Source organism: Harpia harpyja, chromosome 13, assembly GCF_026419915.1.
Source record: "Harpia harpyja isolate bHarHar1 chromosome 13, bHarHar1 primary haplotype, whole genome shotgun sequence".
Classification (NCBI taxonomy): Eukaryota; Metazoa; Chordata; class Aves; order Accipitriformes; family Accipitridae; genus Harpia; species Harpia harpyja.
The window spans coordinates 15,992,411-16,010,952 of NC_068952.1; the positions used below are offsets into that span (position 1 = coordinate 15,992,411).

At 36.6% G+C, this 18,542-nt stretch overlaps 1 protein-coding gene across 16 annotated transcripts in view; it reads left to right on the top strand.

The window, feature by feature from the left end:
* The window catches only part of PPM1B (protein phosphatase, Mg2+/Mn2+ dependent 1B), a 63,786-nt gene that overhangs the window by 39,263 nt on the left and 5,981 nt on the right, over positions 1-18,542 (top strand). For 13 of the 16 annotated variants that reach the window (XM_052806360.1, XM_052806365.1, XM_052806356.1 and 10 more), the window contains 3 exons: positions 1,755-1,872; positions 10,671-10,782; positions 14,829-14,886. In XM_052806360.1, the coding sequence (XP_052662320.1) occupies positions 1,755-1,872; positions 10,671-10,782; positions 14,829-14,886 (288 nt within the window). Of the gene's footprint in view, positions 1-308; positions 620-1,754; positions 1,873-10,670; positions 10,783-14,828; positions 14,887-18,542 lie in introns of those variants that run through there. The other 3 variants (XM_052806367.1, XM_052806368.1, XM_052806370.1) reach the window with 2 other exon arrangements.

An 18,542-nucleotide genomic window follows, 5' to 3' on the forward strand; every position in this document is an offset into this window, starting at 1 on the left:
ACAGTGTTAACAGTAGTTCCTGGCCTACTCTTTCCCTTCTCCCTCTTCCTTCCCTCAAATATTTGTACCCATTTGACTATATATCCTTGGTGAAGAGTATACAGCCTCATCCTTTGTGCCTGGAGAGGTGATAGCAATTGCAAAAATAAAGGTTTATTATTTTCTTAATGCTTGCATATGGTTCCAGCTCTGAACTTTGTTTCCAAATACAAAGTTTAAAAAATGACTAAATTCTGTGCATGGTGTCATGGGTTTTTCGGGGGGTTTTCTGTTCTTTCAAGTTGGGCAGTGTTCATATCCTTTGCATAAAACCAGTGTTTGCACCATCTCTTTTTCAAGGTATGGTTTGTCTGTCATCTGAAGTGGTGTCCTCGGCTCATTGTATTAGCTTAGATGGAGAAGCACTACTTTTTCATCTGAGCTTACTTGTACTCCTCAAATTTAGAGTTTGTTCAGAGCAGCTGCAGGTTGATCTACAAACGTTTCATAGGTATACCACTTCCAGCATTCCCTGAGAAGTGCAACTCCTACTAGTGCAAATAGAGTTCTTTCATTAGGCCGCAGACCAAACATGAAATTTTGAGGAAAATATTAAAATTCAGAATTCTAACACTAAAGGGTAAGTAAACTTTTTCAGAAATATGGTATATGCTGGAATACACCCCTATGTCATATGATTGGTTTAAATGTTGTGGCTTTTCTGACCAAGCACTTGACCAGCCTTGTTAAAGGACAGTCACTGTAGTATACTTTCAGTAAAACTGAGCCCTGACCTTGTGTTTATTTTATAAAGTCAGATCCTGGATCTCTGCAGTTTGTAACGATACTAGAATGTTGTCCTCTGTCTTCAGGATGTGAATTGTACCACGTAATATTAACTGCAAAAGATAGGTGTCCCTATATGCTTGGTATGAAAGGGAATATAGAATAACTCATGAGTACTTCTGAAGGAATTTATTCTAATGTCAGATTCCTACTTAATTTCTTCAGGAGGAGTTTTTGTCATAGGTGATAGTAACTATCCAGTAGGTTGGGTTTACACAGAAACAATATGCGGTAACTAATGGCACTTAATTTTTTTTGGTACAATTTTAAGATCTTTATTTCAAACCAGGATTTTAAATTATGGTTCTGCTGGATCTCCTTGTAAGAGACTTAGACACTGTGCTTTTAAATTTGGCTCTGGGTTATAATTTTGAAAATTAAATATAAGCAGGAAAGTGGTATCGGAGCTTACTAGTGAAGAACTGGCATTACTTTCTTCAAGGTGCTATGTATGAAACAGGTGCGTGCTGATAGACTTGTAATGAATGTAATGTCTTGTGTGAATGCTCTCAAACTGAAATAAACTAGTAGCTGGAGCTAGCTATTCTAGTCTAGGATAAGTATTCTGCATTTTGTCTTGCAGCATGAGTTGTTTTTTAACTTGGCTTAAGGTAACAGTAAATGACTGTCTAATTTCTGACCTGTTTTCTTGATATTATTTTTAAACAGTTGACATGTAAATAAGTCCATTAAATATTTTAAACTTTAAGGCAAAGAATGTACAATAAAAATCAGTAAAATTAATTTTAGCGAGTATTGTTGGAGAACTTAGAGGTTCTTACTAATCAAAATACAGTTTTATTGCAAGGTTTCTTTTTTCCCAGGTATATCTATAGTACTGTATCTGGAACAAGTAAAAGTGTGACTAGAATAGAAAAATGAAAAATAAGACTAAAGATCCTAACTCTTCTTTTTTCTTTGTCATATAGGGGAGTCGTGATAACATGAGTATCGTACTTGTTTGTTTTTCAAATGCTCCTAAGGTCTCAGATGAAGCAGTGAAAAAAGATGCCGAGTTGGATAAGTACTTGGAATCACGAGTTGAAGGTAAGAAATCCATTTTGTTCACTAGAAATTATGTCATAGCCTTTTTGAGCATGAAAACAAAACCCCTGAAAGCCATCATGCCACTATATGTTGGGTCAAATTCAGGCGTGGTTGTAAGTCTGAACTGTGCGTCAGGAAAAAATGTTTTTAAGCCACGTGTTTATTTTATCCTGGTATTCCACAAGCATTTTCTTAATGTGAGCTTTAGGTTTGTACTTTATCTTTACAGGTCGAAATGCAACCTTGCAAAGTGTTATATCAGCTAAGTAAATTGTGATGTTGCTAATGTCTTGCTTATAAAATATTAAAAGGGATACTTGTGGTACTTGTTCCCTTTTTTGTGAAAGTTTTTGACAAAGAAAAAGCTGTACTGAGTTTTCATGAAGGAACAACTTATTCATCTAATAATCCAAGCTTTTTTAAGTGATTCTACTTAACACAGCTGTGACTTACTTTTCACACCGACAAGTTTTTTAAATGTACTTCGGTGAAAACAGATTATAAATGTTCAAAATACCTATGAATGCCAGAGCCTTAAATCATCCCTTTGGATTCTGAATGCTTACCAAGTATGTGCGTATGTGTGAATAAAAACCATATAATCATCTAGAACTTTCATGGAGGACTAAACTTGACTCCTAACCAGTTTCTTTTAGTCACTGATTTTATAACTCTTCATTTATCTAAAAGGTTGAATGCAACTTCTTCCCTTAAGGAGAAACAGCTAAAGGGAAGTTAGCTTGACTAAGAATGAAAGGCTTGCCCTTGTATATTTATTGCTTTACTGCAGTGTTCCTAATGTCAGAAACACTGACATTTGAAACAGGCTTTCAAATTGTTGCTTCTAATTTAAAATATTTTATCACTGGTTAAGGCTGTTCCAAGGTCTGAAAACAGTATATGTAGTGGCCTCTTGGTCTCTTCAATCTTCTCAATTATTCTACTGATCCAGGTATAGCTCAGTTTTGGTAGTTCAGGGTTGATATTGGAAGTTTGCCTCTTTTGTAATACTGTTCTTATGTTGGCACAGGTTTTTGCAGCAGCAACCCAGGCATGAAAATAACTGAGTTCTTCTAACAGTTTGTCTTGCTGTAACAGATGTTGCTAGGATAATACTGTGAAATAGCATCATTGGAGAGAAGCAGTCATCAGAGGTTTTGAAAGCCTTGTTGTTAGGATTCTTTAAACTTCTGTAATCTCATCAGAAGAGTACTGCAGCACTGTCACTTACTTATGGTGATGCAGCTTATGAACCCATGTGTTGGAGCTCTAAGTTATAGCAACAGCATTCAAGGAAGGAAAGGGTTTACTGAAGGGAAAGCTGGCTGGCATAACTTTTATCCTTTCTTGACTTGTTTCAGGCCTGGCCTAGAATATTCTGATCATTAGATACAAGTTTAACTGTGCTTGATGAAGAGGTGGTTTCTTTGTAGATGGATAATGAGCCCATGTAGCCTTCTTAAATGTTTTGTTGAGGTGCTGAGACCAGTGGTTTAGCTTTCTACTGTAGTATTGCTGTCCTGATGGTACTTTTCTGTGTTCATATTGAAAAATGTGATATTGGCAGTCTACAGGACTGTTCAGCAGAGTTCCATGAAAGTAATTTTAAATTTGGGTGCCAAGGTGTTTGGGACTTTGCAGGTCAGAACCAGCATGAAGCCATCATCTTGAGACTGTAACAAGGTCTCAGTGACATGCAGCTAGTGGCCAGAGCTGTGGTTTCTGAGCTTGAGCATTTTTTTTTATGAAAGAAGATGTGACTGACCAAACTTTCTCAACATGCATCTGGAAACTTTACAGGCACCCAAGCATGGTGTGTGTAATCTATATAGGTAAAATACTTAATTTCCTTTCTTATGAATATTTGATAAGAATTATTAATGCAGGACTCCAGCACTATCACATAGGAGATAGATGCCACTTCTGTTTCTTGTTGGTTTTGGTTTATTTGAATATCTGAGACACCCACTGGCTTTGTAACATGTTGTAATAGATACTGAAAGGACGTGCTTTTATTAGAAAGTAGTTCATATCCAAGTAAGTAGCATTAGCTATAAATCAGAAGTAATCCTGCACTGTAGGTCTGAGGAAATCAGGAATCTTCTCAGAGTGTGCAACAGCAAAAATCCCACAGCTAACCGTTCATAATTTTTCTTAACACTAGTTCAGTGTAAAATGCAACAGTGACATGGAAATGTAGATGCTGCCAGTGTAATGTGGTTGCTGTGGACAACTGTTAGTTTTGCCACTTTAGTATAAAAAATTCTCAAACTTATTTTAATGCTACAGATGACACTAACTGTAGATACTTTATTTAATTTTTCATTTGTGTGAAACAGCTGCGGAAATCACTCATGTTCTTTGACTAGATAGCTTTTTTTATTGCACTCTTAGCCAAATGAGGTAAACTCAGAAAATTTTTTTGTATTTGTCAATGTCCCAGTAATCTAGATAGTTGATGTAACAAACCTTAATTTTTAAATACATATAAGAAGGCCTTCAGGCCATGATACAAGTTATCTCTGAATGGGCTGCTATTGTGTCTCTCCCTTTTGTTTAAATGGGATCTAAATTGGAATAGCTTGCATACTTGTAGTTTCTGTTGAGAATAGAGAGAGCTAATGGTCACTTCAAATGCTAACTCTAGGCATGTTTCTCAGAACTTGGCTTGCATCCTAGGCTTCCTAGATGACACTAGTTAAGATAAATACTTGTTATCTTCCTGTGTCTGAGTAGAGTACACGAGCTGTTAATAGGCTCTGGGAGAGAGCCAGGAGCACTTACCTTTACTGACAGCAGCCAGGTGTGCACACAGTGGTTTACTGGTTAGTATTCCCAGCTTCTTGGTGGCTTCTCTCTCAGTTAGCAAACAGGTGAAAAATGTATGGAACTGCAGTGTATTTTATTGCTTTAATAAGTGAATGTTAAGAAGATTAATAGAAAAGCTGTCAAAACTTACGATCAGAGTGACTGGATTAACTGCGTATGATGTGGGAGGCACTGTTTGCTAGTAACAGTGCAGTGTTGTAGCATGATTGAGTTACTACTTTAACTTATCAAAATAACTTCTTAGCAGAAATGTATTTTAGCTATGTTGTCATATTTAACAAATACTACACACACACACAAAAAAGTGGAGAGTTTGTAGTCTGAACTGATGCAGAGCCATTCTGAATGTAACTCAAAATGGTTGTTAAGTTTAAGTGCTCCAGAGAAATGGATTGCTTCAAAGCTTGGATTTCTGTTGCTTCAGCTCTCCTTGATTGCTGCCCTCCCCCCAGCCTGAGTTTCCTGTATCATTCTGTGTTCTGCTAACTAGACAGAGTGCAAGGCCTTTAAATGCCAAGTATTTAGCAAGGAATAAGAATTAGCATATTTGACGAAATTCTGTCAAGAAGTGGAGAAAATAAAGGAAACAGACTTCAGAAATACTGAAATATTTACCTGTTTTCTAACATTTTTGCAGTCATAATAAATTCTATATTGTCATTTTGACACAGTCTCCTTAATTTAAAAAAAAGTAGGACTGCAGTTTTTACCTTATGTTTGTGCCTTGAGTATTATTAATTCAGAAATGATACAGAGAAGCTTTAACAAAATGCTTCAAACCACTAAGCAGCATGGGGAGAATTGTATGGAAAGATGTTGGATTCTTTTAAAAAAAGTAGTCAGATTTAAAGGTTTTAGTAGTGAGCAGAAATACTTTTAACTTTAAATAAAACGGGAGGCAGGGAGAGTATGATATCAAGTGTTGGAGTAGTAAGGAAAACTTTTGGAAGGTGGGAACATCTTTTTTGATCAGGAAACGACAACTACCATAGTCAGTTTTGCGTTTGCCTTTAGACTAAGCATAGTCTGGAAAACAGTGCATAAGAGAGCTGTGCCTGAAAGGTTTAAACTGCCTTTAATTCTAAAACCTTAAAGACTGGTAGATAAGTTGTGATGTTGATAATATGGATTTGTTCATCTTTTCTAGTTATTTTCAAAAGACAGAAGTTGTATTTCTTTAGATGTATTCTAAATGTAGTTTACATCTTAGGATGGTCGTCTTCAGGGAAGTATATTCATTATAATTTATTTGTAGTTTTGATGTGTTTTGAAGCTCTGAATGTGGTAAGCTAAGCAGCTAAGTCCAAGAATCTATGTTCAGTTACAGCAAGTGACTGTATATAGTGAGAATCTGTAGTAGGTTTACTAATGTTTAAAATACCAGAGTAGATTATGACTTTTCCTTTCAAAAGGCAAATAATGGATTTTGCACACAATAATTTAACATGAACAACAATGTTTCTTTATCTGTTAAAGAATTAACAGCTCACAAGTTATGTGCAGTTGGTTGAGAGCCAATAACAATTTTATTTATACCTGTAATAAAAACATTCTGAAAAAAATCAGCTTGTCTTAGAACTACTAAGCTGCAAAGATGGAGATGTCAAACATACAAGCTATGAACTTTCTTAGATACTCTCATCTTTCAGTAAGTGACTAATTTAAATCAGGGCAACATTGGCACTTAGTATAAAATCCTTTGGGACTTCCTGAAGCAATTCTAGTTTGATCAGTGGTATTTGTTCTTAATGAATATACACTGTTCAACATGGAATATTTTTTCTGTTCTCTTGTGGACCTTGAATTTCAAGCTGACTGGACTAACCCATCAAACTTTTTAGACAATAGGTTTTTTTCACTGCTACGCTTGGGCATTTTAAGCTCTGGCTTGGAGAGAGAGGCATTGTTTGAGGCATGCTTTTGTTGGTTTAAAAAAAAAAAATCTGTATTCAAAAGCAGTTTAATACTTACACATATAATATTTATAGTCTGTCTTTCTACATTCTTAAGTAGAATGTTGAGATACTGTGTATTTGTACAGTGAGTTGAGCTAGTAGTTCCATAAGATCTTTCCAGAGTTATTAAAAGAGAATTATTGTTTCCATACCAAAACAGAGTTTTTGTTTTAACAGAGTTATTAAAAAAACAAACTCAGCAAGTGATAGTTTACTAGTGGAAGAACTGTATACCAAAGCTCTTTTTCTAGTTTTGGTCTTGAGATTGACAGAATGTGTATAACTGCACTCCGAAGCTGCCAATTCAAGAGTATTCTGAAATACTTCTGAGGTTGTAGTCAGTAGCTTGTGATTGAGTCATGATGGTGAGCACAGCTGTGATTCTGTTTTGAGTCACTTAGTTGGTTAATTTCCAAAGTCATGCAGGCGTGTTGGACAGTAGTTAAGTTATGCTAGTTCAGTCTTTTCTTACTGCCACTTTCAAATGCTGCTTTCTGTTATGTTCTCTGTTGTGGTTTAACCCGGCAGGCAGCTGAACACCACACAGCCCTTTGCTCACTCCCCCCTCAGAGGGATGGGGGAGAGAATCAGAAAAAAAGGTAAAACTCGTGGGTTGAGATAAGAACAGTTTAATAGAACAGAAAAGGAAGGGACAATAATAATAATATAATATACAAAACAAGTGATGCGTGATGCAGTTGCTCACCACCTGCTGACTGATGCCCAGTCAGTTCCTGAGCAGTGGGCTACCACCTCCCAGCCAACTCCCCCCCAGTTTTATTGTTCAGCATGATGTTATGTGGTATGGAATATCCCTTTGGCCAGTTTGGGTCAGTTGTCCTGGCTGCGTCCCCTCCCAACTTCTTGTGCCCCTCCAGCCTCCTTGCTGGTAGGGCAGTATGAAAAGATGAAAAGTCTTTGTCTTAGTCAAAGTCAGTGCTTAGTGTAAGCACTTCTCAGCAACAACTAAAACATCAGTGTTATCAACATTATTCTCATCCTAAATCCAAAACACAGCACTGTACCAGCTAGTAGGAAGAAAATTAACTCTATCCCAGCTGAAACCAGGACATATGTTTTTTAGAGCTCTGAAGTTTGGTCACAAGAAAGAAAACACTAGGCACAGAAGTCAGTTCAATTCTCTGCTATGTTTCAGTTTATTTGAAAGGGTGTATCAGACATGCAATTAAAAACCAAAACCAAACCAACAAAAAAACAAACAACCAGAAAAAAAAACCCCAAAACACACTAACCCCCCAAATTGTAAATAGGGGCACATGTTCTATGTGGTCTTAAACAGTCCTAATAGTAGATGAATACTCAGTTACTACAGTGAGTTTGGTGGTGCATTTTACATATGTGGAGTATATACTGTATATAAAACTGATTTGTCATAATCGTATAGCTGGAAATCAAAGGAGATGCTGGAACACAGAAAACTTGTAATGCTGTCTGGTTGGGCACTTGCATTATATAAAATAGAAGTAAAATTTTGTCTGGATTTTCAAAATGCTTATCTCTGAGTTAAGTGTTAGGCTTTTAGAGAAAATTATTGTAGGAGTAAAGTAGTAGTGGACCTTGTAGTGGACCTTCATGGATTTGCATATATGATATCAGGAAATGATTCTTTAAGTGTCTGAATTACATTAGCAACGCAGGTATATAATTTTCTGTGATCGTGTTTTGCACGTTCAGAGAAAAAATTAATTGCAGGGTTATTCTTAACATTGTAGAGATGAAGGTGAAAACCTTGTAAATGTCTATAAATCTGTTTCTGAAAACATTTGTTTTTTTCTCTAGTGGCCTTTGTCAAACAAATCCACAGTGTGTCTGCTAATTGATGTGTAACGAAAAAAGGTCATGCTTGGTCATTTGCTTTATTCTCAGATTTTCTATTAGGAAGCTTTTTTTCTTTTTTAAGAGAGGGGACATATTCTTGGTGAAATTATTCACCCTAATATCAGGAAAAGGGAAAGGAGATGGCCAATTCCACCAGAATTCCTGATTTGGCACCTTCTAGAAGTGGAGAGAAGGTGCTCATCGTTGAGTTTAGCACTCCCTGAGAAGTGGTTATACAGTATGAAGTAAAAGTTGTCAGTACCAAGAAATATAGAGCAATCCTTAGTTTTGATTGCTTTAATTCCCTTTTAAGAAGATACGAAAATGTTATGCTTGCATTAATATTTAGTAATTGCTTACTTCTGTAGCCTTTCTTCTTACTAATTCTTGCTATTTGTCTACTTTTTGTATGTACAGAACCAGGTGTGCTCTTGGTGTAAAAAGCAGTATATGCATAAGACACATTTCCTGTTAGATGTGACTCAGCAAAATTATGTTATAGTGGTACAATCTACTTCTAACTAGGTAGAACTGCACAAAAGGATGCATTGTATAAGAGAACTTGTGGCCGATTTGTGTGAATGTGTATGGAAGAAGTGATCAAAATCCTAAGATTCAAGCATAGATACTCAGCTGTCATTTCCTTTGCTAGCCATGACTCATTCTTAATGGATGGCTGTATGATAATATTACATAAAGTTTCATGGAAGAATGTTTAATCACTTCTAGTAGTAGTATACCTAGTTTATTCATTGCAGAGATTGTATGGTGCTGACTTAAAATTGGGGCTTAGAAGCATAGTGCCTTATTTGTTACAGGGTAGTAAAACTATTCTAAAAATAGAATTGCTTTTGGAGGGCTTTCCTACAGATCTTCCTGATACAGAGTAAGCAAGTACCTTGCAAGCACTTTGTGGTTTTTAATAGTCCTGAGAGAAGCCTGCATATCACTTGCTTTCTAGATAGGTGATAGACATCAAGAGAGGTTTTAATACCTGGAAACGTGGGATGCGGTATTTAAAGTAGGTAGATGATGTGCTTTTCTACTAACTTCAGAAATTCAAATTGTAGCTGCTTCTGGCTTTAGTTGCAGGGTCCAAATCACACATCCTGAATATAAGCAATTGATTGTAAGAAATTTAAGTGATTTTGTTTATCTTTGGATAGTAGCCAAGATACAGACTGACTGAAGACTTTAGGATGGTATTTGAGAGGATTCATTCTTAATTCTTTTGTTCTGTGGCTCAAAGAAAGATTATTTTTTTTATCTAGAACAATGTCTACAGGAATCGCACTCCATTTCTTAGTTTAGTTGATTTTCAGAAAAAAAATTTGTTCTTAAAAATACATCACACACACATACAACTACAATTTGTAGGTGACTTAGTGAACCTTTTTCTGCCATGGTAGTAGTTGAATGACTAGAGGCTAATTACTGGAAGCTGGTAGTGTTATGCCTATGTGAATGTATATGCAACTATTACATGGTCGCCTTACAGCAGCTTTGATGAACAAGAACATGTGAAGATTTACTTCAGTTTAGGCAGTTATTTTCCAAGGCAGAAGAACTTACTAGCACTGAACTTTTGTGTTACTTCTGCTTTGAAAATGGAATACCATATTATTAATCATTTGTCGTCAGTTCTTATTCTGCTTTGGCCACTTGAGCAATAATGGACTATTATATATGCCTCTTTATTGCGTGATGGTCTTAGTGTTTATGCACTGGAGATTCAGGCCTTTGAGAACACAAGGTGTTACTCATGATGAAGTATGACTGAATTTCTGGGAAGCGTTGGCTTTATGGCATGTAACTTCTGAGTATGTGTTGCAATGCAATGGGAGGGTAACTGAAACAGGCTCCTAGCTGTTGTCTTTTTGAAAGAGAGCAGGCTGCTGTCTCCAGGATATTTCATCCAGTTCACAGTCTGCTTCTGAGTTTCTCTGAGAGGGAATGGCTAGAAGCATACTGGAAAGGCAGGCTATGGATTTGAATAGGTCTGTTCCACCATGCAAAGACTGTTTACCTCAAATGTAAAGAATGTTTTCCTGTTTACATGTAACTTTTTCATAATGTCTTTGTTAAAAAGAGATAGTATCTTGTATTTTAGTGTCTTAAGGAATAATGGGTGGTATTAATTCAGTAATCTAAGGACTTCTTCTCTTTTTAAATTAGAAATTATGGAAAAATCGGGTGAAGAAGGAATGCCTGATCTTGCTCATGTTATTCGTATTTTAACTGCGGAGAATATCCCTAATTTACCACCAGGAGGTGGTTTAGCTGGCAAGTGAGTACAGTACTGGAATTTCTTGAACTGTTTAGTTCACTGAAACAAATACTTTTATTTAAAGGTTTTAAAGCTTCCTTATTGTAATAGCTATACTCAAATTATAGAAAAAAGTTGGGTTTTTTATATTTTAAGCTAGTTTACCTTTTGCGCTACATAAACATTTGTCATTGTTCCCATTCCAGAATGGTAAGAGGAGGCAGATTGATCGTATTCTGGTACATAACATACTAGTTTACTATTTCCATATGGCCATTTTAAAAAATAAAAAATTCTTGGCTTTTTACTGCTTTACACTTGTTAAGAACTATCAATAATGTAACTGGAATATCGAAATACCAGCTCAATTTTGCTGATGTCATGTTCCCTCCACCACCTAGTGTCCATTATAAGTTCGGGTCAGTGCTTGTTTTCTCAGCAAACATTCTCATAAGGAAATTGTTTTTCTTTGTTTAGTCTTAAACTGAATGTTAGATAAGCAAGAATATTGAACCAGGATATGCGTTTTACAACTTAATCGAAATAAACATTCAGAAATGACCATGGGGTTCTGGGGAGGCTAATGGTGATGTTCTAACAACCTATAATTTAAGGATTTTAATGAACAGAATTTAGGATTGCATAAACAATTGTTAATCGAGAATTCCCCAAACAGTGGGACCCATTATTGCTCTCTGGCATAGGTCATGTTGTTCCTGGAATCTTTGGTTTTTTTCCAAATGTGAAGTACTGTCCTCTGAGCATTTGTGTATAGATCAATTTTCATTGCATGTACTTAGTAATAAGCACTGTTTGCCATGATTATTTTTTTCTGGCCTTGAAAGTACCTGTACATTCGGGGCCTTTTTCTCCACTTGTGTGTATTCCAGGCATTCAGAGAAGTGGCGGTGTGCCTATTCTTCTTAGTGCCTCCCAACTGCTGAATGAGTTGGTGTGTTTTGGGTTTTTGTTCATTAATAACCGCACCATGTACTGCTTCATTATTCTGGAACCTTTGCATGTAAATTCTATTTTAAATTGTGTGACCCAGGTTATGCTTTTGATGGGCTTAGGTTCAGAATTAGCCTTTTGATGCCTTTCTCTCCATTTTGACTTTTAAAGTCCCGCCTTACAGAAAACTGACTTCAGGAGGTGTGCCTGCAGCTTCTTTTAAGAGAATATCATATAGTATTAAGTTACTTTTTTCTTGGCCTTCAAATGTAAGACAAAGGCAGGCAATGATGTGTTTAGTTAACTTTACTTGCAGGATTGAGCTCCTGAATAGAGGTTTTGGAACAGTACGACTACACAACCCAAAACCTACCATGTAACTTAAAACTTCTGTCCGAACAAGAGACTATTCTTTGTCTTGAGATCTCTGTGATGTTACCAGTACATGAAGAATTCACACTTCGTCCTTCTGTTTGAACTCCAAGACCTGGCTCAAACAGGTTGCAGAAAGAGCTTGTGTGTGGCTGACACCCCTGTGTTTAGCATCAGTTATAGTTGCTCCTGGTTTTCAGTATGTCTGAGCTCGAGAAACGTAATGTGATGTTACCTTCACTAGAGTATGTTTGCAAATCTTAGGAACCTCTGAAGTAGCTCCACTTCTACTGGCATTGTATACTTCCCTTCAAGCATCTCACTTGTGTAGAAGCCCCTACTGGCTCATTCTTTGAGACAGGAGATTTAAAGGTGTCAACTCTGCTGTGGTCACTTGATGGTCGTGTTTTATCCTTTAAAATCCTATTCTTTAAAGACTCGCTTCTGGCTTGACTCGGATCCCCCTGTAACTTCAAATGCTGCCAAAAGAATGTTCATTTGTTGCTGAAGAAAACAACAGCCCTGAGCCACCCTGTCACTTGAACTTCAGTACTTCCACTCAACATCTTGCTCATGAGTTTTCACATGAAAGGAAATTACGGAGAAATACACTGTTCAAAGAAAGAAAAGTCAATTGAAAAGATAGACTCCCAAGGGCCTGAGTTTTAAGTCTGATTTAAACTGTCCACAGTGGCTATCAGCTGCTTCTGTGGCAGCCTTGCTTGGACTGTCTAGGTGTTTTCTGTTACGTTGGTGTGAGGTGCCATTGCTCTCTGTAGTACAGGCATTTGGTCAGAATTCTGCCATTCCACCATCGCTAAATGTGGAACTAAATGGAGAGAACCCTTTCCTGCATCATCTGCAAAAAAGATTTAGTTTCATTTCTCTAAGAAAATTTTCCATCAGTGCTGATGGATCCCATACTAGCTCAGCCATGCCTTCTAGATTTCTTCTTAAAGCATTGACTTTAACTGGTGTGCCCTTGGAGAAGCTGTTCTTCAGTGGACTTTTCATATTGGACATGATTCTTGGAAGTGTCACTGTCAATTTAATTCTGAACTTCTTTCCTGGAGCTCATTCAGACAGCCCAAAACCTTTGTGTGTGAACAAGCATAAATCGCATATATACCAGTGTCTTGAGGCTTCAAGTTGTCAGGTGCATCCGTTGTGCCTGCCTTCTGCTTGTCTTGGTGTGGTGTGTCTAGATAAATGCTGATTTCATCATTGACATATATTGCCTCTGAACACATGATAGCATGATGTCTTTTCAGTGTTGTAGGTTAGTGGTCATCCTGAGATTTGATGCACCGTCCCTTGCATTCACTGGTCCACAAACCATTTCCCAGAGTTCCGAGTATTTTTGGTAGGTACTGTTTTAAATGCTGGATCATGACTGGAAAAATATATTTTGCTGGACACTAGATACTGAAATTACCTGATTTATTGCTTTGAGAAGTGGACGCACTTGCAACATTCCATTCAAAAACCAAACTCTTCTGTTTTGAATGTGCTTTTGCTTGCATGGTGTGAACATAAGAACCTAGTCATACTAGATCAGACCAAGGATCATTCTAGCTCTGTGTCCTGTCCACAGGACAGCTGAAAGTAGATGCCTGGGGAAGAATATAAAACCAGGAAAATATGTAAAATACTTATCCTATCATCATTATTTTGGTTTTCAGCTTCTTACAGCTGAGGTGCTTCCTGATCTTGAGGTAGTTTATGTACTCAGTGACTTAGAATTTCTCTTCTATGAAGTTAAATATGGTCAGAAGGAGCCTCACCAAACTTCTAGCATCCTCGGTATTCTGGGACAGAAAGTTCTGTTGCATCAAGAGCAGTCACTGTCTATTTTTGAGACGTTTGCTGCTGTCTTCATCTGATGCTCTTGTGCTCTTTGTTTGGAAGAGTCAACAGTTGGTGCTTATCCGCATTCTGTAAGACATCATTTTTATAGATGTTGGCCACTTCCAGACTTGAGGGTTTTAGTTCATGTAGCATTTTTTGTTGTTGTTGAAGCTGTCAGTAACTTTGATCGTGTTTATTATACTTGTCTGAATGTTTCCCCGTTCTTACTCTGATTTGAAGATGTAGGGGTATAACCTTTTTCCTCTTAGAAGTCTGTTTATACTTTGGGTTTTATTTTTTGAGAAGCTTTTTGTCTGCCTGTGAAGGTGTGGCACTGCCAGAAAAGAGTCTAGCTGATCATATTTTGGTTTCAGTCTGTTCACACCATAGAAACACTAGACAACACATCTCAGAGGTTGTATACTATGGGCACCACGCTTCAAAAGTTCATAGGCAAGTAGTAACCTGTGTATATGTAATAAAAATGGGGAAAAACCCAACTGTCTTCAAGTTCCATATCCAGAAATAAGGCAAGAAAACCAGCAAACTTGAAGAATTTTGTTACAATAAGCAAAATATAGATTTAGATGTTACTCTTGGCAAAATCTGACTATGCAGCTGGAACTTCTAAAGATGTAAAGAGGCAGACCATGAGGCGGGTAAGGTAAGAAAATGTTTTGCCTTGCTTAGTCTTTACAAATCTTGACTTACTGCTAAATCCCCAAACATATTGGAAGTGAGTAAAGACACTGAGAGTGGGCTTCATCTTTTTAAGAGGCAGGTTAAAGGCAAAACGTCTTAAACACTTAGAAATTATTACTGTGCTCAAACTTTAAGTTCTCAATGTTTTGAAATAATTTTTTGTTTAATTTTTTAAAAAATTCTCTTTTTTTTAGGCGTAATATTATTGAAGCTGTGTATAGTAGGCTGAATCCACACAGAGAGAATGAGGGGGTAAGTTCCCATTTTGGTTGCTAAACCTCATTGTTAATGAGAACATCAAAGTAGTATCATACATTAAGCAAAAGTGTACATCACTGCCAATAAAGTATTATAAACACAAAATATGTATTGTAGCATACAGTTCATTTTGACCTTGTTTTGGATGGATCTGATACAGAACTTTATCCTCAAAGACAGCAAACTGATACCCAATTCTGAAAGACTTTTTAAACATCTTACTGGCTACTGCTTTTTCAGTCAAACCTGTGAGGCAACAATGCAGGGGTTTTCTAAATTATAGTTTATTATTGTAAAAAATTATGGTCAGCATATTCTTTACTTAACTAGCCTTTCTGTCCAGAAATAGAGGGGGCAAATACACTTCCTATTGTCTTCTGTGAGGAAGACCTTGGTACACTGAATATAAAAGGTAACGAGACTAATATTGACTACTTTTTTAGAGTTTACACTATCCTTAAATATCCCATGTGCAGTGGTCTAAGGAAAGTGTAAAGTGATTTTTGTTTGCTTGAGTTCTGATTTCTAAAATGGCTTACATTCTTCTGCCCAGTTCCTAGTAAGTTGAATTTTAAATAGTATGTTGAAATATGGTTTACTGTAACTTTAAACCTGATTATTAGGTGGTTGTTAATATTAGTATAAAGAGTAATAACTGGTGTTTGTATCAGTTGTGGTTAAGTTTTTTGTTTTTTTTTTTTAAATTTTTTTTTGAAAACTGAAGAACTGATAAAAACATCATTGCTTGTACACATGTTGTCATTTCCTGTACAGTTTATGTGAACTAATCTGTGAAGGTACCATTCATACTCTAATAAATACTTTGTCATATTTTTCTCTTCTGAGATGGCTACAAGGTACTCAGGTAGTCATTACAATGAATGGTGTTGGTGAGATGTCAACTTTTATTTTAAATACTTTGAAATGATCAATTGTGTGCCTTGAGATTGCAAATATGCAGTCTCACCACAATTATTATTGTGTTTTTCCCACTGTCATCTTCTCTTGCCTACCTATATTTGTTTCATTCTCTTAAGTTAGAAAGCTTATGTAGGTGGAAGGGGCCACTATTCTGTTAGAGTACAGATAGAGAAGACATCTCTAACTTTTATTTTTTAGTATTTGTTCCTTTTTTTAGTTTGAAAGTGATAGAGTAAACATTTTTCACTTAACTTTCAACAAATTGTGCAACAGTACCCTAAAACCAGCTAGGCAAAATCTTGCTCTTTTCAGCGGCTTTAGTCCTTCAGGAAACTCTGCACCTCTACTAGCCTGCTACTACTTTTTATATTTAGCCATAATTTTGTTCCTGCTTTTGATGTAAAGTTATTGGTGAAAGTGGTTTATTTGAAGATTACAGCTTAGGTTTTTTAAGTTGGTTGCTTTTTTTAAGAAAAAAAAGGTTGTCTAATATTCTAGAAATATCATATGCCATAGTTGCATTTATGATGCATCTTTTCTAAGTCCAAATTTACTTTTCAGTAGCCATGCAAGCTTGCTGGAAGTCCTAACATATAGTACAGCATCCTTCTGTGTATTGGCTACTTCCAGGAAATTTTTGTACATCATCCATTATAATTTAATAAAATGAGGTAACTGAACTAGATATGCAAGTTAATTATAAAAGAATATAGCTTTAACCCTTATTACCATTAATAGCTTTGACATTTATTGCCATTAGAATCACTGGATAGTTGTTTTGAGTCCTCTTAATCTGGCTTTTTCATTGAGAAATTTGAGCAGTACGCTCCCGTCTACCTTGTAAACTTGGCCTTCTGTTGGTATTCAGTGCAAATCTCGATAATGATTTGGGTGATGTGTTTTAAATACACCGGATTAAATTTTAGTTTGATCTTGTGGCAAGATGTCATTTGCCAGTCAGTACCTTTTCTTCTTTCCATCCTAAGTGATTCTGACCCAGAGCAGTTCGAGAGGAGGATGCACCACTGGGTGAAGGATGCAATTCCTGTTTGCACTTTCCCACCATGTAGGAGTTGTTCTTACTGTCTTTTGAGGTGGATGAATTTAGTGGTCCTCATATCTGAGGTGATGAAAACATGACTTCCTTGCTAGTCTTCCTTAGTTCCAGGTATATATGTGGTGATCTCTCTGTCTTTTGAACTGAATACTCTACTGCACAGGGTGGGTAAAAGGGAAGGAAGCTGTTCAGTTACTCAACATCAGACTCCCTACGATGTCTACGCACTGTGATAATGTTGCTACACACCTCACGTTTAAACAGGAAGCAAAGGTAGGAAGGAAAAATACAGTACATCCCAGTGATGACATTTCCAAGTGAGACCGAAATCTAATAATGCCCCTGTTTAAACTAGTATGAAGCAAGAGCGGATCTTCATATGAAAAATTATGAGCTGCAGACACTGATGCTGAGTCTGCAGAGTATGAAGATGCACTGACTTGCACTTGGGAATCTTTCTCCAGGTGTAGTTAACAGGGTACATCTGTCTGTTAGAGTGTGGGTATAATGCAGAATACTGCTGTTAGTAGCTGGAAAGTCTGCCTGTGGCAGTCATCTTCATCTGATGATTTTATATAAGGCTAGAACAATTTTTTTTACCTTGACAAAATAATAGTGTAATTAATTGCTAAAATATTAATGCACATGAGTAAAAACTTTGAAAGATGCCAAACCCCACAAAAACAACCCAAACCAACCAGATTAACTTCTGCAATTGAGAATGAGAATGTCTTCCTTCTAAAGAGTCTACGTTTTAGCATTGAACAATTTAAACTAGTTACCCTGAGTTACTGTGAACTGCATCCTAATAGCTTTGCAAATAAGTTCTTAGAAAGTATATAAATTAAAACCAAGGCAGTTGCTTAGAATTTTTCTTGTCATCCAAGCTAGTGATTGTAGAGTAACTTCTCCCAATTCTTCACATGTGCATTTTCTGAGAATCCTTAACATATAGCCTAAATAAGGAGATGTTGTGTAGAGTGAGAGACTGAGGAGTGAAAGAGTCCTTACTACAGCCAGTATTCAGAGATCACTAGCGTGGCTTCAGGTTATAGGAGTCATAAGTTTTTGGGTTTTGTTTTTTTTTTTTCTTTTAGGGCATCTCAGCAGAGTACAGGTATTTTGTAAATCCAGGGCTGGAGAGAGCCCTGCATTGGGCTCACAAGGAACAACTTTGCCAGTGTTTGAGCAGAGGGACTTCTGCTATAAATGTTGTGGCTTGTGCCTTTATAAGTGTGAGTGAAGTAATAGAAATCTGTTACGTATGGGGGCTTGGTGCTTTCAGATGTTTAAAGGGAATTTAAAAGAACTTCTTCATAGCTAAATAGTTGTTACCACTGTAATGGTAAAATACCACCAAGTTGTTCTAGTTAACATGTTAAAGTATTACTCTTTCTCTAATGGCTCAACTTCTTTGACCCTTTTTTTAATGTGTATTCCGAAGACTAGGAGGCTACTATCCAATTAGGCTACTTGGGTGTATACGTATCCTTAAACACAAGGAACAATGTTGAAATTACAGTGTGTTAATAGTTTCAGTGGCAGTTCTTTAAAGCTATGTTTGAATATCTTGTTTGAAACCAATCATGTTCCTCTCTTGCTTTTACTAATACTATACTGTAGCACTTTGCTAAATCAAATCATATGTCATTAAGGCCTGCTACAGATAATT